This window comes from Vipera ursinii, assembly GCF_947247035.1.
Source record: "Vipera ursinii genome assembly, chromosome: Z".
In the NCBI taxonomy this organism is placed as follows: domain Eukaryota; kingdom Metazoa; phylum Chordata; class Lepidosauria; order Squamata; family Viperidae; genus Vipera; species Vipera ursinii.
In genome coordinates this window covers 33,715,149-33,737,285 of record NC_139517.1, presented here as the reverse complement: position 1 = coordinate 33,737,285, position 22,137 = coordinate 33,715,149, and the positions used below count along the sequence as shown (strand labels likewise).

General features: G+C 36.6%; 1 protein-coding gene across 4 annotated transcripts in view; it reads left to right on the top strand.

Annotated features, from left to right (window-relative positions):
* Positions 1-21,504, top strand: part of KPNB1 (karyopherin subunit beta 1) — a gene marked incomplete at its 3' end in the record, with an annotated part of 58,205 nt that extends 36,701 nt beyond the window's left edge. The window contains exons 17-23 of one of the 4 annotated variants that reach the window (XR_014494355.1): positions 2,511-2,618; positions 3,216-3,359; positions 3,833-3,938; positions 5,054-5,168; positions 10,561-10,722; positions 11,096-11,172; positions 20,142-21,504. Coding sequence is in view for 2 of the 4 variants with exons in the window: in XM_083379288.1 (XP_083235414.1) it covers positions 2,511-2,618; positions 3,216-3,359; positions 3,833-3,938; positions 5,054-5,168; positions 10,561-10,726 (639 nt within the window). Of the gene's footprint in view, positions 1-2,510; positions 2,619-3,215; positions 3,360-3,832; positions 3,939-5,053; positions 5,169-10,560; positions 10,727-11,095; positions 12,766-12,817; positions 18,222-20,141 lie in introns of those variants that run through there. The other 3 variants (XR_014494356.1, XM_083379289.1, XM_083379288.1) reach the window with 3 other exon arrangements.
* Positions 21,505-22,137: the final 633 nt, after the last annotated feature.

Genomic DNA, 22,137 nt, shown 5'->3' with positions numbered 1-22,137 from the left:
ATAATAGGAAATTGTGTTGGAAAAGATTTTCATAACTTATATTTAAAAAGTGGGAAAACCTTGATGTCAAGAGAGAAAAAGAAGAGACGGGAGACAGACATCTTTAAACAAATGTTGAAGAAATTTGCATCAGAAATGAAAATGTTAAATAAAAATTACCAACTATCAAAAGGTAAAAAGGTAAAGGTTCCCCCGCACATGCGTGCTAGTTGTTTCCAACTTTAGGGGCCGGTGCTCATCTCCGTTTCAAAGCCGAAGAGCCAGCGCTTGTCTGAGGACGTCTCCGTGGTCATGTGGCCGGCATGACTAGACGCCAAAGGTGCATGGAACGCTGTTACCTTCCCACTGTAGTGGTCCCTATTTTTCTACTTGCATTTTTATGTGCTTTCGAACTGCTAGGTTGGCAGAAACTGGGACGAGTAACAGGCGCTCACTCTGCTATGCGGCACTTGGGATTTGACCCGCCAAACTGCCGACCTTCTGATCGACAAGCTCAGCGTCCTAACCCACTGAGCCACTGCGTCCCTACTATCAAAAGAGAAAACACTAAATAAATGAAGTATAAATTGTAGTAAAAAATTGAAATTAAAAAATGCAGTTATGAATATGGCAAACACTGCAACCCAATACAAAATATATATCAAAGTTAAAAACATATTAGCTACAAAGCAAATCATCTACAAAATCCAAAGCAAAAGACTATGTGTTATTTTCAGCAAGTCATCAAACATATCCAAGAATTGACTATTGGATCTCTGAAGATCTTAAACCATCTCAAGAAAGTAGAGATTCTTATAGATGGACCATGATCCTTTAAATGGAGGATGAATGAGAAGCTGTTACGGTTAGAAATATATTACTAACATGCAAAAAAGAGTTACTTTTGAAAAATAAATATGATTCTTTGGCTATCGGATATAACCATATGAAGGAGCTTCTTACAAGGTTTGCAACAAAGCAGAAAATAAGGGAATCATTTGTTATACAAGAGATCAAAAATCACAAAACTTGTACAATTCTTATAAGAAATTATATTCTAAATATAGTATTGACAAAGAAGGCTTGAACATGTATTGAAGACTCAAATTTTAAAAAGTAACTGAATAACATGGCTTGATATTAAGGAAACCAATAACAGTTTAAGAGCTCAAAGAATTTCAACAACTAAAAATAGGAAGGCAGCAGTAATGTTCCTAGATGCTGAAGAAGCTTTTGATAAATTTAGAGTGTCCTTACAACCATTTTTAAATAAAACAAATATACTAGAATTTAAAATTTGGGTGGGGGGTATTTATTCATGACAGATTATAGCAATTGGAACACTTCACAAGTTTTCCATTAAATAAAGGTACAAGACAAACATGCATACTTTCTCCATTATTTTTGCAGATATGATTTGAAAAGATAAACATATTTGGGATCAAAATTCAGAGAGGAATACAATGAAATGTTATGCAGACAATGTAGTATTAACTATTCAAGCATAGAACTTAGGAGCTCCAAAGAAATCTAAAAACTTCATATAATTCTCTGGATAGGAAATAAGAAAGAAAGATGATGATAACATGTTTAACCCAAGAGGGAAGATGATCATGTGATATAATGTCTGGCTATGAAATAACAAAAATCCAGTGAAATATTTGGGATTCTATTTGACAGGGTGCAATATTTCAGAACAACTAATAAATCATGGAAATAAAACAATAGCTTGATAGGTGGGGAAACCTAAAACTTTCTTGGCTGGGGCTTATCAGGACTGTAAAAATGAATATACTAATCAAGATGAACTTATTCTGAATACTGTTAATTGTACTCTTAAGACAAAAGCTTTCAGAGTTGGAAAAGAATAATTAAAAGATTTACATGGAGTAGAAGAAAACCAAAATATTCAAACTTTTGCAAGATTCAAAAGAAAGAAGTAGGCTTGCATTTTATCATTTAAATTACATTATTTAGAAGCTGTCTCAGGTAACAAAATATGTAAAATCTCTGAATAGGAGAAATATTAAGCATAGAGCCAAATTATGGTATAAAGAAACAAAAGAAAAGAGTTTGAAATAACATTAAAACAACATTAGTTAAAAATATGGAATCTTCTAAAAGAAAGACTGACTTTACTACTCACCTTGGTCAAATATCTTTTATTTCAGGGACAACCATAACAAGTTGTTTTTCAAGAAAGTAATTATAGTACAAAAGTGGGGAAAGATGCAGGGAAAACCAATAAAATTTACTTCAATTTAAGGGGAAATTAATATAAAATTTGCACACCAAGTTGGAAAAGAAAAACTGCCAGTCATACAAAATTGGAAGACCAAAATTGGAGAATAGAGTAAGGTGACTGTATTTGTAATATATATATTGAAGCCTTTTTGAAACATGCTGCCACAATTGAGGAATTATCTTGCAGGCTTTATTTTGTATTGTAATAGCGCAAGGAAATAACGATTGGTGCCTGAGGTGAGTGAAAAGTGACTTATGAAACTGGTGGGTATATATATTTTTTGCAGGTCTGTTTAGCTGCAGTAGGCCTAGTGGGTGACCTTTGCCGGGCTTTGCAATCCAACATTCTGCCCTTTTGTGATGAGGTTATGCAACTTCTTTTAGAAAACTTGGGGGTGAGTAAATTGATGATCTAAAAACAAAAGAAAAAAATTCACATCTATTATTGAAAGAAATCTGAAAAAAATCCTAACAGTATAAACATTGATTTGATCTTATGGCTTGTTTCTGACCAAGGAAAAAGGAAACAAGCAATATAAATAGAAGATTATGAAGATTATTAAAGTGTCATAATTTCTATTAAGACCTTCTAATGAGTCTTATTTTCTCACTTAAATTATAAATATGGAAATCTGCAATGCCATTTCATACCTATATGCGACACCTACATTTTTAAAAATGTATTTTCATCTCTGGCTCACCAAATTGATTAAGTTGGCTATTTTTTAATGAGCAGCAAATCTGGTGATGGATTAATACTGGGTTGCTGAGACTTGGGGGTACACTCCTATCTGTATATGATGATTGAAACCCATTGATTTAATAAGAAATATGCTGAGAACAAATACTTTTCAGTTTTGTTAATGCAAAATGGGAAAAGCCCTCAGCTCCTTGGGGGCAATATCTGATAGAATATAAGTAACCAATTTAACAATGTAATTTACAAAAGCTAAACTGTTGGCTGTGAATAAAATTACATTTTGTCTTTACAGAATGAAAATGTACATCGGTCTGTTAAGCCACAAATTCTCTCAGTATTTGGAGACATTGCTCTTGCAATTGGAGGAGAATTTAAAAAATACTTAGAAGTTGTATTGAATACTCTACAGCAAGCTTCTCAAGCCCATGTTGATAAGGTAAACAATCTTTTGGATCAAATGTCTATGGAAATTTTCAGTCATCTAGGTCATGGTTGTCCCAATGGTGCTTTTCCCCCTCTTTTTTATTCAAAAGGCAATTGGACTTTTTTGGGCTTTTTTCCTTTGAAAATGTTTCACTTCTCACCCAAGAAACTTACTGGGGAATGGAAGGATTTATATTCTTTGCAGTCATCCGGTCATATAGCCAGAAAGTTGTTGAGGCCACTTGGGGGTTTATCTGTATCCACAGAGTCATTTGAATCAGAATATAAATGGGTATGGAACCTTCTTAGGATTACTGAAAGTATTGTGTTATAAGCTGAAGATAGTTATCCCTCCCCCTCTTTTCAGGGAAGGGAAAAAAGCACCTTTTGGGAAATCTTTGGGTCCTATATGTTTGAGATAGATGGATGGACAGGCAGTGGTAGGACAGTAATTCCAAGATAACTCCATTTTATCTTTGTTCTCAGTCTGATTATGACATGGTAGACTATCTGAATGAGTTGCGAGAGACCTGTCTGGAAGCATATACAGGCATCGTTCAAGGTCTGAAAGGAGATCAAGAGAATGTACATCGTAAGTCCTTTTTAATTTCCTTGAGTACCACAAATATGAACCTCTGCATGAGGTTCAATTTCTGCCAATGTTTACTCTTCTTAATAATAATGGGAAATTGTCAGTGCAAGCCTTCTAATTTGCCTTGTTTTAAGATTGGGGCTATTACCTTAGAAAACAAGGTTGTATTGTTTATTGCTTCTTGTATTGAGGTTTCAGGTTATTTTGGTGGAGTCTAACTTAAATGGCATTTTTTACAGCCCTGCCCAAGTTACCAGATGGCCTCTCTTTGCAGCTATATTTTTTAAAAAAATAAACAACAACAAAATCAAACATACATAAACAGAAGCTGCTTTCGGTTTAGGTTTCATTTAGAACTTTGCCTAAGTTCATCTTGTAATGTTTCCTATTTAAGAAGACGTTTTAGAAATAGTTTCATGTGTACCCAGCCCATTCTAAGAAATCATCAGGTTTTCAGAATAAATGAGATGGTATATGGGTGAACAAGAGTTTCCAGATTTGGAAAGGTAAACTTCTTTGAGTTTTTCCCCCTTTCCCTTCAGTTTGCTTTAAAATGGCATATAATATACAATTTTAGGAGGTTTTAGAAGATTAGGATATATATCAGGTTTTAAAAATTTAAAGGTTCTTTTCCTCAACTATTAACTTGTGTTAAACTCAACTGAATTGCCATAGAATAAAGAGTGGTGAGTGTGAAATATATAATGTTAGAGGCAAAGGGACCATGTCTTCTAAGCAAACTCCAGTACTTTATTCCTGTACTCTCACAAATGTATGAATCTCATCTGTTCTAATCAGTAAGCGTTAGTGAAACCATTCAATGTGATTAGAAGCTTTTCAGTCACAAAGCTATATCTCCCTTCTCTCAATTATTTCTTGTCTAAGACATGTATCAATTTTTATATGAGCACTAAAAACCATTTTAACATAGGTAGAAGGAAGGTATAAAAGCAGTGTCAGAGAAAAGAATATAATTTTTGTAGGATGCTTCTAATGCAAATGAGGTCTATGATTGAACACACTTTTAAGATAAACCTTCCAGAATTGTTGATACTGATAGGAAGAAATAAGTCCATAATGTAAGCCTATAAAACTAAATTATGCTTCCTTTTCAGCGGATGTGATGCTGGTGCAGCCTAGAGTAGAATTCATCTTGTCTTTCATTGACCATATTGCTGCAGATGAAGATCATAGTGATGGAGTTGTAGCCTGTGCAGCAGGACTGATAGGGTAAGTGCTGAAGATTTACTATGTACTGTCTCACAATGAAGCTGTCTTGCTTCTTATGAAGACAAGATGATATACTTTACCTCAAGCTTTTTTTAACCTTATAAAACTTCTAAAATTGTTTCATCTTGGCTCACTATTAAATATGTAAACCTATTAAATAGCCACCACACTTTTTAAATTCTTTTTTTTTCCATTGCTTAATAATAAATGGGATTGGAATTTGTGACTAAGTGCTCCAGTTGTAAAGTGAGACGTGACTGCTGCTTAGCAATAGTAGTTATGGCAGTCCCTTGTTAAATAAATCACTAGTCATTTAGTAAATCACTGTAGGTTATTAAGTAAGGACTTAATGTGACTGTGACTTCCAACTTCCTGCCAGCTTCCCTATTGACTTTGCTTCTGGAAAGCCAACATGGAAGGTAGTAAATCATATCGACATTACTGCAGGATGCTGTGATGTTTGGAAATCCAAGCTATTGTTGAGCACCCAGGTCATGATCGCAGTATCATGGGGCACTGTGACATCCAGAATTTCGAGGACTGCTAGTATCTATCACTCATTAAGTGCAATTGCAAGTTTGAATGGTCAATGAACAAGAACCAATCAAGAATCTGTACTTATTATTTAATTAATTTATATGGCTGCACATATCACAGATGAAACTCTGGTGGCTCACAACATATTTATTTATTTATTTTATTTTATTAGACTTATATACCGCCCTTCTCCCGTAGGACTCAGGGCGGTTCACAAGGTTTTTTTAAAACAATACACAAGTTACAAAAATTAAAAACAATTAAAATGATTACACTAACCTTGAACTAAAAACCCCAATTACAATTAAAGTACAATTAAAACCCCAGTTAATACTCAGTCCAGGCCAGAAAGCTCGAAGAGCCAGGTCTTCAGGTCCCGGCGCAATGAGCGAAGGTCAGGGGCAGTCCTAAGCTCTACAGGCAGCTGGTTCCAAAGGGCCGTCGCATCCACAGAGAAGGCCCTCCCCCTGGGTATTGTCCGCCGGCAATCTTTTACCGGCGGTACCCTGAGAAGAACCTCCCTGTGGGAGTGCACAGGACGAAGGGAACTTGATGCCGGCAGCAGGTGTTCCCTCAGATATCCTGGACCCAAGCCATTTTGGGCTTTATAGGTCATCACCAGCACCTTGAATCTCACCCGGAGGGCAACCGGAAGCCAATGCAGCTCGCGGAGTAGAGGTGTTACATGGGAGTATCGGGAAACCCCCATCACAACCCGCGCGGCTGCATTCTGCACCAGCTGGAGCCTCCGAGTGGTCCTCAAGGGCAATATCATTGAAATATAGAATCTACAATGGCAGTGCTCCAGTCACCTAGCTTCCCACCCTCATGCTTAGGAACACATCCAGCATTTCAGTACTTTGCAAAAGGCTGGCAAGGTTACACCAAATCTAATCTTGGGAAAGCAGGGTTATTTAGAGTTCATGTGCTACAACAGAAAAGGCCTGTATTCTAGGTCCATTAGATTGCATTATTGGAGACTTCCGGCTTGCTGCACAGCCACCATGGATGACTGGGAGACTTGCTCTCCCCCGTCCAGTTTTGCATCGCTGGGGGCCCCTGAAAAGGCAACCAGCAAGGAGGGACGATTGCGGGAGAGCTGCAACTCTCCTTTTAGACCTGGCGATCCCTCCAAACTGGCAGATGAAAGGACCGGCCATTATGGCTCGTCCCTAGGCTGCGCACAGCTGAAGTTACATTTTCCACCAGGCAACTTTTTAAAGTAGCGCGGAAGAGACTGGGTGAGATCTACCTCTTTTACACCCTAATTATTTTCTGTACCTCCTTAAGCTGCTAAGCACTTTCCCCCCTGTGGTGAGGGAAGGGGGATTTTGGCCCTCCCTCCAGAAAGAGCGGTGACCAACTACCCAGGGTAGTTTAAAATGTTGAAAAAGTAACTGAATCCCAATTGGAATTTTATTTCTCAAAGTTTGTGGACTGAAAGACTTTTTATTTTTTATTATCTATTTCTGTTGAAAATCTGGGTTTTTCCTTATAAAAAAGAAGAAAAATGGAAAAGATGAAAATTACTTTGGGACTCAAAGGGAAACTTTAAAAGGTAGAGGTGACACTATGTGGTCAAATTTGGTATTTTAATCTGTTATTCTTCAGGGGCCTGACTGACAGCCCAGTGAAATAGATAAGATACATAACCTTGAGAACTTTGAAACAACAGCTGTGAAAGTCTTTGTGTTCCCTACCTAGAAAAAAAATATTTTCTTTTTCTTTTTAATCCCATTTATATCATGCCCTTCTCCGAAGACTCAGGGCGGCTTACAATCTAAGAAGCACAAATCAATGTGCTTAGCAATAGCCTTCATTCTATGTATATGCCTGCTTATTAGGGCTTTTGGGCCCCCCGAAGCGGCATTTTTTTTTTTTTTTGCAAAGTCAGCTTATTGCCCCCAACAATCTGGGTCCTCATTTTACCTACCTCGGAAGGATGGAAGGCTGAGTCAACCTTGAGCCTGGTGGGACTCGAACCTGCACTAATTGCAGGCAGCTAGTGTTACTTAAGGAGGCATTAGCCCACTGCTCCACCAAGGCTTTTGGATTTCCTAAGCGTAAAGCCTTTAGTCTAAAATACTAATATGAAAGAAGACCAGGAACAAAATTTCCTTATGGATGAAGATCAACAAATTGAAAACAATAATTCAAACATCACAGCCAATGAAAAACTAAGAGGCTATGGGAAGGAACAAGAATACAGCGCAGATATGAAAGCCCAAATTTTGATCACAGCTAAAGTATCATCTATACCAGTGATGGTGAACCTTTTAGAGACTGAGTGCCCAAACTGCAACCCAAAACCCACTTATATATCGTCGGGTGCCTGGTGGGCATGGCCCATTGGGTGGGTGTGGCTCATTGGGTGGGTGTGGCTCTGGTGGTAACAGCAGACTAGGTGGGACTAAAGTTCAATCAATTCCAACTTTGCGAGATCTTTTTTTTCTCGCAAGAAGTTGAAATTGAGTGATTGATTGAACCTTTTTTTTTTTTTTGCACATGGTGACGGAGGCCTAAAGCAAAAAGATTTTATAAAACCCAGCTGAAGGCCTAGGACTGGGGCAACTGCGCGTGCCCACAGAGAGGGCTCTGTGTGCCACAACAGAAGAATCAACTATTCAACAAATATTGACATTTGAAAATCCAGAAAACACACAGACAACTTGGAAAAAGGAAAGGTTTCCTACACAAATCAGAAGGAATGGGAGGATCTAGAAAAAGGAACAGTTGGTTGAGAAGATAAATAATTCAGAGCAACTATGTCAATATGGAAGAATAAAGAGATGCCTACCAGATCTACAAGTGCTTTCAAAAAGATGGTGACAGATGGTTTCGCCAACATCAATTAATATATATCACATTAGAAGGAGATTGGTTTGATGACCCAAAAACAAAGACATGGAAGACGATTAGGCAAAGGAAAAAAGCTAGAATAAGACTAAAGAAGAATGGAATTTTGACCATCTCATCAAAATCTAGAACAGATATACTTAAATAGATAAGATGTGCATGTTGAACACAAGATATTATGAACTGAGATTTAAAAAAGGTTTTGGTCCTTAAAACTTAGCAGTATAAATACTAATAGCTAAATTTGAACATTGATTTGTGCATAAAGGTCATGTAAAGGTGAATAGGGTGAATAGGATGTAGATAAGCTAAAAACCTATTGATGAAAGTAATAAACAGGTCTATATGGAACGTCAAAAACAAAAATTATTAGTTTAAGCAAAAGATAGCAGATACAAAGAGGAGAGATGGAAGCATTAAATACTGAAATAAAAAGAAATTTTGATTACTACTTTAAAAAAAACTGGCAAAAAGGAAGGATATATTGTATTCTTAATTTGTTGACATAGAGCAGGGCTGTCAAACTACCGGCCCATGAGCCGGACGCGTCATCCCAAAACTGCACCCACCCCACTGCCAGCAATCGAGAAAAAGCTCCGATGCTTTGCACGATGTCAGATGACGTCGCAAATTTGACATGTCTGACATAGAGGATGAGAAGTTAAATAGACAAGATGTGTATTTTGAATATTAGATTTTGTGAGGAATGGTGATAGAGGAATTGGGAGGATATTAAAAATCTTGGGAATGATAAATATCAAACGTTAAATCTAAATGTTAGTGGAAATTAAAACTGGAAAAATCTTATTAGGTCATTGATTGTCTAAAAGATTGTATGTTAAAACAACTAGAATATATATAAACTAAAAATATGTAAGAAACTTATTTTCCATGTGATTAATAGGATAAAACTTGTTTTTAAATTTACGAATAGACAGTATATATGAAGGGAAATAGAGAGGAAATGTTTATGGTAGCAATTTGAAATCTGTACTAATGATATCTGTATGTAATTGAATTACTACTACCCAGCCACCACGTTGCTTTTCAACTATGTGAATGTAATATTAGAAAATCAATAAAATTTGGGGGGGGAAATAGATTGCATTATTTAATTGAGGGGAGCCAGGAGTGAGTTCTTTCTATCAAGCCCACTGGGATGAGCAGTCCCTCAAATAACCCAGCCCTATGCCAGGAGGTGATAATCAGCACCTTGAATTCCACCCGGAAGCCAATATAGCTGGCTATTGGCCTTGCAGGACAAACCAGTAGGGAAAGAAGCAGATGAGCTACATCACTGTAAAACTACATTGACAGAATCTGAAAAGTACATTACCACTACGCAATTTCCTTTACAACCTAAGAAACTAGGGAGGAGCCGTACTTCTGAACCTCTTGCCCTGCCTACTATTCAGCTGCAGGCTATCCCTTTCTTTCTGATCATTCCTTTACCTGGGGGTCTCTCCCCATTCTTCCAAGGTCATTCCCACATATCATTACACTGGCAGCACAGGAGGAAACCAGGCATACACTGCAGCATTCTAGACCAATTGCAACTTCCAAAGGGTCTTCAAGGGCAGCCTCAAATAAAGACATTGCACAGTAATTCACTTTGTGGATGGAAATAATCTTTGATTTATGATCACATTGGACCCAGAACTTTGGCCATAGGTTGAGGCACCATTGACCAGATACTGTTTTAATATTGTTTTTACATGGTCATAAAGCAAGTCTGCAGTTGTTAAGCAAACTTCATGGTCATTAAGCAAATCCAACATACCAAATAGGCATCTTCTACTAAAAAATGGCAAAAAAACCCCTAGCAAATTGTGGTCCGCAGGTTCAGCAACTACTTGTTAATGTAAGCTGGTTATCTGAAATGCGAACATGCAACTTCCTGGGGGGGGGGGATATTCGGTTTTTGTGATTTGAAAGAGTTAAGAAACTTTGAACTATCCACAGCGCATACTTGGAGATTTCTCTTATTTGCTTTTCACAGGGATTTGTGCACAGCATTTGGGAAAGATGTCCTCAAGATGGTAGAAGCTAGGCCCATGATACATGAACTACTAACTGAAGGAAGGAAATCAAAGACGAACAAAACAAAAACTCTTTCTACCTGGGCCACTAAAGAGTTGAGAAAACTGAAGAATCAAGCTTGGTGAGAAGGCTCCAACTTTCTTGTTTTTTTAAAACAAGCTGAACTGTTCCTATATTTAGAAGTTCAGAGAACTAATGTAAGGCACAGATATGTTTCCAATTTCCACTGAAGAAGCTTCCAAATGGTGCAGGAAGTAGCATTTGAATTGTCATCTCCGTGGCCTTTGTCTTCAATGTACTCCTGTTAAAAATTCTTTTTGAAGACCTTTAAAAATTGCAAGAAATGTTATGCAGTGTAAAATGACAAAGTGGAAAAGTTTTCTAATGGGGACCGAAAACTGTAGTGATAAAGCAATCTTATGCTACTGAAGAAAATGCAAGTGTCTCTTTTTATATTACACTACATTGTCTCCTTATTTTTTTTCCACTTACAGATCTGTTACCATTGGGATGACACCTGAGACCCCCACTGGAATTCTCCAATCTATTGAGGAAAAAAACCCAACCCGAAGTGAGGAGTGTGCACGGATGCTGAGTGTTTGGGAATGAGAGGATGAGTGAGTGAGAGGCTTAAACACACCACGGTGAAAATCCAGCCACGGCAATGGCAGAACCGCTGTTAATGGAGCTAATCACTGACTTGCGTAGCAACAAAACCTTGTCATCGCTTGCCTCCAGGAAGTAGAAAATGATTGAGTTCAATACTTTAGTGCAGTCTCTTCTGACAAGGGACAATGACTAATTCTGTGTCTTTTGGCCAGTGAAGAGGAAGATTACTTAGTCTGAGAGAGAGAAAAGCTAGCTTCAGGTTCGATTTGAGTACTCATATAATAAGGTCTGGCTTTCGTTGCTAGAGGAGAAGGTGGGGTCCCCAACCCATGACCTTTTAACCTTTTTGGGGAGGGAGGAGAGTTTTTACCACACAACGCTGTCAGTGCAGGAGAAAAATAGGAAGGGTGAAGGATTTTATTTCAAGAATGAGTGTGTGTGAATGAGGCAGTATCTACATTCTCAATTGCAGTTAATCTTTCCCAAAAGAAACACTGAAGAGATTAGCAGTTGCATTTCATAAACTAACAAGTTCAGTCTACTTGAAGTGGCAGAAAAGTAAGATTTGGAGGGGGGAGGGGGGAAGAGAAGTTGCCCCATGTAGGGCTTCTTCAGGGACACTTTTTTCACAATCTTGTTTTATTAAAAAGCGCCTTTCCTTCCTGAATTTTGTTCAACTGTGAATGTAGAAACCCAGGGTTGGGTGGGGTGGGAGGCGGGTAGAGTGTCCAGAAGACTCTCACATGTTAGTGGAGAGATTAGGATCCAGTTTTTCCAAATGGGATGTGAAGCTTTGAAACAAAACGTAACTTTGCTTAAATTGATAATGATAAAAACAACCAAAAGGGACAAAAGCCCTTTCGGTGTGAGCAAAATAGCCCGAACCACACGTAATTGTGCCAAAGAATTTTTAAAAAGCCTAAACAAACAAGAGACCTTTCAGAAAATATTTTGGATTGCAAAAATGAGATTGACATTCAATGTTCAAACAAAGCAAGAAAAAAGATAAAAGTACAATTTGGAAACTACTTGGCCTATTCGTTCTCTTTATTTGGTTCTGATATGGGGTTAGTCTTGCTGCACTTCAAAAAAGGAAAAAATTTATATAAATATATATATATATATATATATATGCATATATATATATACTGACTTGAGCTTACACAGGATGGCACTTGTAAAAGGTTATATTTTTCCACTGCAGTTGAAGATTAATAAAACGGTGTCAAACATTCCCCCAGTACTATTTTTTTCTATTACTCTTTCCAGTAGCAGTAAATCCTCTTCCCCCCCCAAAAAAAAGCAGTTGGGCAGCTGTATGCTATTATCTATACTATATCTGTTAAAAACTTATAGTTTCATATATTTAAAAAAATCTGTTGATTATAACATGAGCAGAGACAAATGTTCTAAATATCTAAAAGCAGAGGGAATGAGACACACCAGCTTCTAACTATGCAGCTATTGATGCTTAGGGGCTTTTAAAAGATGGGTGCTTTTCATGTTTGCCTTGTAAAATAGAGAATCTAATCCTTTCAAGAAGCATTTAACATTTTTTTTTTAAAAAACAACCCTCACTTCCCTTTTCTGTCTCTGTACTTTCTCAGGCTCATCTTGGGATTCCCTGATTGCCCATCCTCAATGGAAAGCAAACAAGCCAGTTTCTTATACAGGGTATCTGATGTGTGCCTTTCAGTGCCAGGTTCAAAATTGTAGCCCCAAGTGCCAATTTCTTGAACCAGTGTACAAAACAAAAACAAAAGATAAGGACTAGGTGGGTAAGAAGGAAGTTCCAGCATGAGTCTGAATGAGGGGCTTTTATGAACCTGGCTCAACCTTTTTCTTAATGCCTTTTTTTCTTTGCAATGGAGTTTTCTATGAATGATGCTCCAAAACGAAAGCCATTCCTAAACTGGGGAAAGGGGTTTGTGAAGGGAAGATCTTATCATTCCTCAGTGCTACTGACCTCTGTCCAGTGTTGGCTATCCAGCTGTAGGCTGTAGGCAAATAAAGTACACTGAGTTAGTAGTGGAAACCAAAAACGTGTCTTACTTTTTTTTTCCCCCTCGGCATTTAGTACTTCTGAAAATGGTGAAGATCTATGCTGAAGCAAACTTCTTTTTTTAATTTTTGCCTGAGCTTATGCATCAACCTATGTTTATTCACTGTATTTGAGGGAGGGGGAGAGTACCCTGTACCTCTGCTTCAAGGAGGTCCCTGTTTAATGCGTATTATTTCATGAATTATGTCTCTTAATTACCACATTTAATTTGGACTCTTAAACATGAAGAAATTGTTCCTACATTTGGAGGAAGGTACATGGCATCTCTGAGAAGCTTTAGAATTAATATAATGTATTTTGGAGCATGCCATTGTGGACCTTGCTATGTGACTTACTTTAAGCTTGGGTAGACAGTTTAAAAGTTCTTGGAATCGGGGATGCTCTTATAGTCTGTCCACAATTTGTCAGCAAATTGAAATTGTTGAGAGAGTATAAGGAGAAAACAGTAAATATACAGAGAAATATTACTTGTATATAATTTCAAATGTTACATGTTTTACCATCACTTTCTGAAGTGTGGCTGTTAGCCAGAATTTATTTGTTCCTAATGAAATAGGTATGTATTCCAGGTAATCTTGGACGAGATTTTGCATGTCCTCTAAAATCCTCCTTATCCTGAAGACAATTACATGTTGAGCTCATTATGAATGCATTTGACTCAAGTCACATGTTTAATCTGTCTCAACATCTGTGAGGTATAACCATATGCCCAGTTTGGAATTCTGTAGTGTCAGACTTTCAAAGATGTGAATTTCCAGATGTGTTGCTATTTAATAAAGAGTGTTGGAAGGAGAAAAAGAAAAACTATCCTTGGGAGGTATTTAAATTTAGCTGTTCTGTGTTCTGTAATTTGTGGCCACCTGGAACATAAATTATTTTCTCAGTAAGTTTCCAAAGTGGTATTCAATTAAAAAAAACATTCAAATTACCACAGATACCAAATTATTAAAATGTAGTCACAAGGTTTCATAATCTGGTAGGGAAGATTTGCAAGCTAATACACAAATGGACTGAAACCTTCTATATCTTGAGGATCTTGACACAAACCACTATCTCTCAAAAGGGTCCTCCAGAATACCTAACTTCAACTTTCTTTTTTGCAGCAACTCAGATTATGAAAAGAATTATTTTATGGAATGAAATAAGGAATAGTTTGTTCCTTATTTATTAATATGCTGCCCATTTCATTATTCAAAGTGACTCTGGGCAACTTACAATAAAAGCACAAATACAGTGGTACCTTGGTATTCAACTCCTTGAAAATTTGTCAAATTCCATTCTCGATGCATTTTGAAGCAAAAATTTTGTCCCGGTACTCATCTTTCCCCTGGCACTCAACACATAAGGTAGAACTGTCTGGCATTAGCTGCTTCATGACTCACTTCTCCTTCCAGCCGAAATAAAGTGTCATGTGGTAAGTCACATGGTTTGCTCAGTATACATTTTTAGTCCCCCCCCCCCCAGGAACAAATCCTGAACAAGTGCTGAGGTACTACTGTATAAAAAAAAACAATTAAATTAGTTAAGAATTAAATTAGGAACTAAGCACAGTTAAATGTTTAAAAAAGTCAAACTAATTTAGGGAAGTTTCCCTGTTCATACTGTGATACATTCTCAAAATGTAAGATAGCATTAAGGAAAAAATACATCCTGTTCGTCAAATTATACAATCTGTTGTAACAACATAGCACTTACAATATTGCATTAAAAAATCCAAAATTTGTATTTAAAAATTTACTTCCAAACTGGTTAAAATGGGTATATTGAATAACCCAAGCATGAGGGCATCATGAAAAATTATGCAATTCAGCTTTATTTTTAAAAAGTAATATTTCACCAGATAATTTATAGCTTAGTTTAAAAAAATAAACCACTTTGACATTGGGCCTATTACCACTGGCAGCCTGCAGTCATTTTGTGATAATGTTTTCAACTTCTTTACAACTTCATGAATTTTTATTCCTATGCATTCTGCTTCTTGTAAAATTTCTCATGGTGCATTTTAAAGATTATATGAGTGCATAGAGATATGGTGAGATTGCCACGATTTGCTTTGATTACAGGTTTTTGTGCACAGATCCCAAAAGTACCAAAAATGATGCAAACCAAATGAGCCATCACTTTTTCTGGCTCAAAAAAACTTCTTGAAACTGTTGGAAAAGGTCTCAGCAGTGAGCAAATCAAAACATGACTGCTTCTGTTTTAGAGGTGGAAGGGAAGCATCTTTGAAAGAGTTGTTTGTTTAACCTTTTGTAAAACAAAATTCTTTGGAAATTTGCCCACATTTGACACCAATATCACTTCAGGAATTAGTATGAAGCAAGTAGTTAATGTGAGCATTTTAAGTATTAAAGGACAATATGCATGACCAGACTGGGAAGTTCTGCTTTAGCGTGGTAGGGAGTGAGAAGTTAGACAAGATTTTTAAATACCAGATTGTGTGAAAGCAGTATATTTTTAAAAATCCATTGTTCCTTTCAAGTAAAACTACTCGTTTCATCATCCATACTTAACATTCTTGTGAATAAACCCACTGAAAACAATATTTTCAGGAAATGTGTTTGAGTTATGATTACATCTGGACCAAGTTTGAAATTTAATGCTTGGGTCTTGTACTCTATAGTGCAAATTATCCATCGTTTTTTCAAACTAGAGTTATGGCAATTTCCAACCAGAAGTGCAACATGAATCATCACCATATGGCTGGGATCACAGGATGCTAAACCATAAGTTGTATCAGAAGAAAAAGATCAGGTCCACATATGAAAGTCCAATTAAACTGATTTACTAATGCCTATCACATGAATTCATGAGTGATTATCACCTGCTTGAGGTTAGATGAGGGTCAAGAGAATTCAAGGAAGGTTAGATTTAGTTTGTTGCTATGTAGATTCTAGGCTGATCTTTATCTTTGCCTCAGGTTATGCCAGTCTTAAAGGTAGTTTTGTCGAAGCCGTTAAGTTGAATAATTTATGACATTAAACCATAAATTATTACCGTGATGGCTAGGCTCACATGACAGACTCATTCAAAGCAGTTTAGAATGATATCTAAATATGTGTGCTTGTTTGGCACTCCACACTGCACTGTTAGAGGATCCAAATTTAGTTCAGTCCACAGGACATCAAAGTAGTTATTTTTCTAAAGTTTAATGTGACTGATACATCAGTAAAGTAGTGCATTACTCAAATTCTTAAAAAAGCTTTATCAGTCTAACTTCCATTGCTAATTTGAGACCTGACAAAAATAAAATTGGCTCCCTATGTGTTCATTTTGTGTTAGAATGTTTTAATTAATAGGACACTATAAAAATGGACAAGTAACCTGTATTTTTTACAGAGTGAAGCAGTATTGGGTCCAAAGCCAATCAAATTGAGATTCTAAAGCAGAGGTCTTCAAACTTGGCCCTTTTATGACTCGTGGACTTCAACTCCCAGAATTCCTCAGCCAGCATGCCTGGCTGAGGAATTCTGGGAGTTGAAGTCCACGAGTCATAAAAGGGCCGAGTTTGAAGACCCCTGTTCTAAATCTTCTCTATGAGGTTTCTTAGTACTGTCCACTGATTTCAAGCTCAGCTTTCTCTAACCAGGATCCTCTTCAGATCTGGAATTCTCAGAATTTCCTAATCAACATGGCCATTGGTGATAATTCTGAGAGTTAGTCCACACATCTAGATTATGTCCAGTTAAATAATAACATGATTGTATGCAGGATTTTTTTAAAGCTACAGAGGAGACTACAGAAAAAAGGATGGATATGGACAGCATTCCCCGCTCTATTTTGTAGCTGCCAGAGAACCTCCCAATGATAACTAGCAAAATGCAGGAGTAAAGTAGTCAGTGGTGCTCTTTGTAAATTTAAAATGAGTTTTGAAAGAGATCTGTCATCAGCCCAAGCTGGGAGACCATTATTGTAAAGCAAGAGAGCTAACTTCCCCAATAACCAAATTTTGGGGTATTGGGACCTGTTAGTATCCATTCATAAAATGGTAGCTGATAGCTGTGCCATACTAGAAAGAGGAAAACAAGTGGCAGAAAAGGAAAGTAGCCAGGGCTTCAGGAGAGGAGACACTAACTAGAACAAAAGGTGTCACGCTATCCAACATCAAGGTTTTTTGATAGAACCAAAATCTAAAAAATAAATAAATCAGATTTTACTCACCTGAATATACTGATGTTGATTGTGCTAGCTTAATCAAATTTAATTTCACTCATGGGCTGAAAATAATGGCAATTGCATGGAAGGCACGTTCCCACTGTAGTTAACACCCCTAGTCTACAGTGCAAACACCCATTTCTCTTTTCGAACTTTTGAGTATCCTTATAATGTTATTACTGTATCAAAAATTGCCTTCAAAGTACTAACTAAACATGGGATGGAGGCTAAAAAAAAAAAAAAAAACCAAAACCTGGTTCTTCCTAGGTCACAGGAGCAAGGCAATAAGAGACTGAATTCCTGTATTAAACTAATCTCTGACAGGATATGCTCCCTGCTTAAAGTATTATATGAATTGATCTCAGATTTGGTTAAGGTATTAGATTATTTTCTAGTTTAACCCTAATATCCTTAATTGAGTTTAAAGCCCAGGAAAAATGGACCTTAGTGTATGTTCAAGGTTCCTGTCTTCTGAAGGAGCTAAATCTGTTTATGACACCTTAAAATCCATGGTGGTCCAAGGCTTAGCTTAGTATTGGAAACAAAAAAATAAAAATAAAATTAGCATATATTCACAACAGAGGTTTAAAGCTAGAATGACATCCACATATACTAAATATTACACAGCAAGGCAAAAAAATAAGCATTTAGAGTATGGCTTTTGAAGGGAGAAAACTGACTTAAGAATTGCAATGAGAAACATACAAAAAAAATTAAATCAGATTACAAGTAGTTAAGGCATCAACCAGGCTAGAAAGTGGAGACTGATTTCATATCTAGCCTTAGCAGTGAAAGACAGCTATTCTTTAGTAACTAAAAATTTTGGCATGTATCTCAGAGATCCACATCTTTTCTGAAGTTAAAATAATTAAAAGTACTTTGTATTTATGGTTAATTTCTTAACATCATACTGAATATTCAGTATACAATCATGGTAATTCTTTTGTCCAGTTATTGATATTTTTAATCAACATTTTTCTTTTCTTTGCTTGCTCATTTGCTCTTTTTTTCTTTTAAAAATTATCAATAGATCAAAAAGGAAAAAAAATAACCATAACAGCTGGAAACCTACATGCTTGAGTAGAATGTCATATAAAATATTTCTGCCACACAGAAAAAGACCAAAGCAGGAAGGATAGGTTAGATACTTTTCTACCATCTCAGTTCATACCATGTCCATTTCTAATTTGTTGATAAGTGGCTGTTCATTTTTCTAACTTCAGTTCTGTTTTGCTTCTGAGTCACTTATCCACTGTCACATAATAAAATTAGGCTGACTGGAGAAACATGGAAAGAGATTGAATGTGTATATTTAATTCTCCATCCAGCAATCCATCCATCCTACTTCTAGCCATTCATTTTAGCACCAGAGCTGATGGCATGTCTCATTCTGAACTTCAAAATATTCAACAGCAAACAAGAAAATAAAAGATCCATGCGAAGATAATGCCTGTCTTTTTGTCTTCTTGATCCTTCCAACCTCTTAGCCCACCCGCCCTACTCTATGTGAAGGGAGTTTAGTTCTACAGAATGGATTTTTTCCAAAAAAACAAAACACCCCTCCACTTCTCTGTTATTTAGCATGAGAATAAACATGTTTTTTAAATGTAAATGCAATGTAAACTAGGGTGGATCCTATGACTAGATTTTAGAGAAAAGCAGTCCTGTTGAAATCAGCCATTGTCCAAAGAAAGGCTCTGTCCAGGTTTGGTTGAAACAGCTTCTAAAGAGTCTTGGACATCAGGCTATAGAACCAACCTAGAGGTTATCAGAATCCCACAGACTTTCCCTCCTACTATGTTGACATTCACATTTTGAATTTGCATTTCATCTACTGAATACAGCACTTAACTACATAACATGGAGCCAATATAGAAAATCTATAAGTTTAAATTACAGGCAAAATTTTCATACCCATTGACAAATCAATAAATGCAAAATAAAGGACATACAATACCTGCATAACCTACCTCTGATCTGTAGGCCATTGAAGGATGCCAGCTACCCTTTGACCAATGGTAAAAAGATCCAGATTTTCTGCAAATCTACACTTGCATCATAGGTAGATGCCAGGTTTCATATTGTTAATACTTTTTTTTAACTTTTTTGAAAAAACCTTCCATCTTTAGAACTTCCACCTTTTAACCTTTGTGCTTGTTCATCTAATGTGGGAATATAAAGGTACAGCCTAGAGACCTATATAGTATGTACAATAAGCATACAGTAGTGTGGTTGGTTTGATTTTGACGTAGCATGTTGTGTGAACTCAGACAATTTGGCTTCTAAGTCGTACTGGTTAGCTTATGGCTGAACTTGATAATGTTTCTCAAATAATGTTTACATGTGTTCATTCTTGGATTGACTGCTATTTTGCAAATTAGATTTTTTAAAATCAAGATTCTTAACTGGTTGCTCCTATAGCACAAAGCTTGGATTGCTTGCACAAACTTCTCTAATGATTTCTTATATAGAATCCTTTTGTATAAGTCAGCGCTTCCCAAACTTTCCTTCGTTACCCAAAGCCACTTATCAGAAATCTTCTTTACCCCATATAAGTAAAACACTTTCAAGTCAATTTAAATGTCCCTGTTGTGATTGGATAATGGGTTTGTGTGTTGTTACCCAAAGAAAACCCACTTTTACCCAATTCTGGGTAATTTACTCAGGTTTGGGAAGCACTGTTATAAGTAATCTCTATTGCATTTTGATTACAGAGAATTGGTGCTAAGGTGCTGGTATAACTCATGCTTTCTTTTGGAACAAGAGTAAATAAATTAGTCCTCAGAATGTATCCTTACATAATCTGATGTTTCTGTGTTGCAGAGCTCTTAATCTACACCAGCAAAGGTTATAAAACATTAGTTATGAATATGAACTACAAGTTGAGCTGAGCTTAGTCAGCTGTGTAATGAATTCATTGGTTAGTTTTAGAGAAGTTCTCTCCCAATTACATTTTATTTTCTGCAGATACTAGACCTTTTTTACAGGCTTGTTATAAATATTTCTAAGTGTTCATTAATCAAATACATTTTAACACACCTTTAACTATATACCTATGCAACATAATTTTTGTGATTGTGTGTTATAAACACATTTTGCAGTGATTCTAAGGACAATGAGACACGTGTGTAAAATGTTTTTCTGCAATTCTGCAACATTTTTCAGATCTTCCTTGCCTCTGATCCTATTCTGACCAATGCACCCTCCCTGTAAAAAGATTAACTGATGTCCTAACTTCTGCCTTAAAGGCGCTTTATGGCCAGTAGGCTTGGCATAAAAAGAAATTTACAGCATGAGCAGAAGACATTTGGTAACTGAGGGAGCTTTAATATTTTTGGGACTTGAAATCTAAGCTACACTGAAATTGTGGGCAAAATAGAAAGTGCTTTGTGCATGTGTCTGTGTGTGTTCATGGATCTAGTTAAGTATGTGCATATGTATGCTCCTAAACTGTCTAGCATTGCAAGCAGATCCTAGGACTCCTTCCTGTCATGAAATTACATAAAGCTACCATTTTAAAATGTCTACAAAAGGGGGAAGACAAATTCTTTCAGCTAAACTGATGAAACAGTTGCTAAAGAAGATAAAGATGTCATCCCGATGAATGGCATCCTCCTTGAGCTGATGGAGTGAGACTTATGTGCTATTGTCTGCTGCAATCCTGTGGGATTTCTATTGAGGCTGAATCAGATTTCAATGCTGTCTTCTGATACAAATAGCTGTGCTTGCATAGCCATTCCTGATATTTTTCTGGATTTGCACAGCCTGCTAAAATAACTTCACTGCTGTGGTTGACTTGTTTGTGGCTCAACAAGTGCAGTTACTTGAAGGTTTAATATGCAATGTGAACTCAGACAATTAGATAAATTCAATTCACCATGGTACAGAAGAGAAAAGGGGGCGTTCTGTTTCTACAGTTCTGAAACTATCAAGTTCTATGAAAATTATTTGGTTTTCAGCAAAAAATGTATTTAGAATATTAGATTAACAATTGTGTATCTTTTAATGCTGTCTTGCATCTTTTAGATTGTTTTTAAGATATACATTACCATTCCATTAAAAAAAATACAAAGTATTCCCGAAAGTAGCATTGTGTCATACTGTATTTCTAAAAGGTCTTGGATGTATTTCAGTTACTTTGAAAATTAATATTCTGATAATTAACCCACTGGACATTTGAGGTGTGAATTATTGTTAATATTTAACATGAAGCTTTAATAATGGCATTCCATTTTCTTTTCTTTTAATCTATACTGAGGGACAGATTTTTATATGGCCCTACTATATACAAGGAACCACACAATTTGGCCAATACCAGAGTGATTCTGACAAACTAGAAATAAAGACGACACTGAAAAATTCCAATTGCTAAACATTTTGGAGAAGCAAGATGAAAAGCTGTGTAAGATCTTGGCACCTGGACAGTGGTGGGATTCAAATATGTGAACAACCGGTTCTCTGTGTGGGTGCCACTTCCGGAAGTCCATTCTGGGCCTGGGCAACAACAAAAAATTAGCTACCAGTTCTGCTAAACTGGTGCGAACCGGCTGAATCCCACCACTGTACCTGGATAAATAATAAGCCTGGGGTGGGGAAAACTCTTATCTGATAAGGACTACACTGGATATTAAAGGAAGAACTGTAACTTCTTGGCTTCTTAGGTGAAGATATCAGTGTGGAAAGTGTCTATGTGACTTGCCTTCTTGAGGA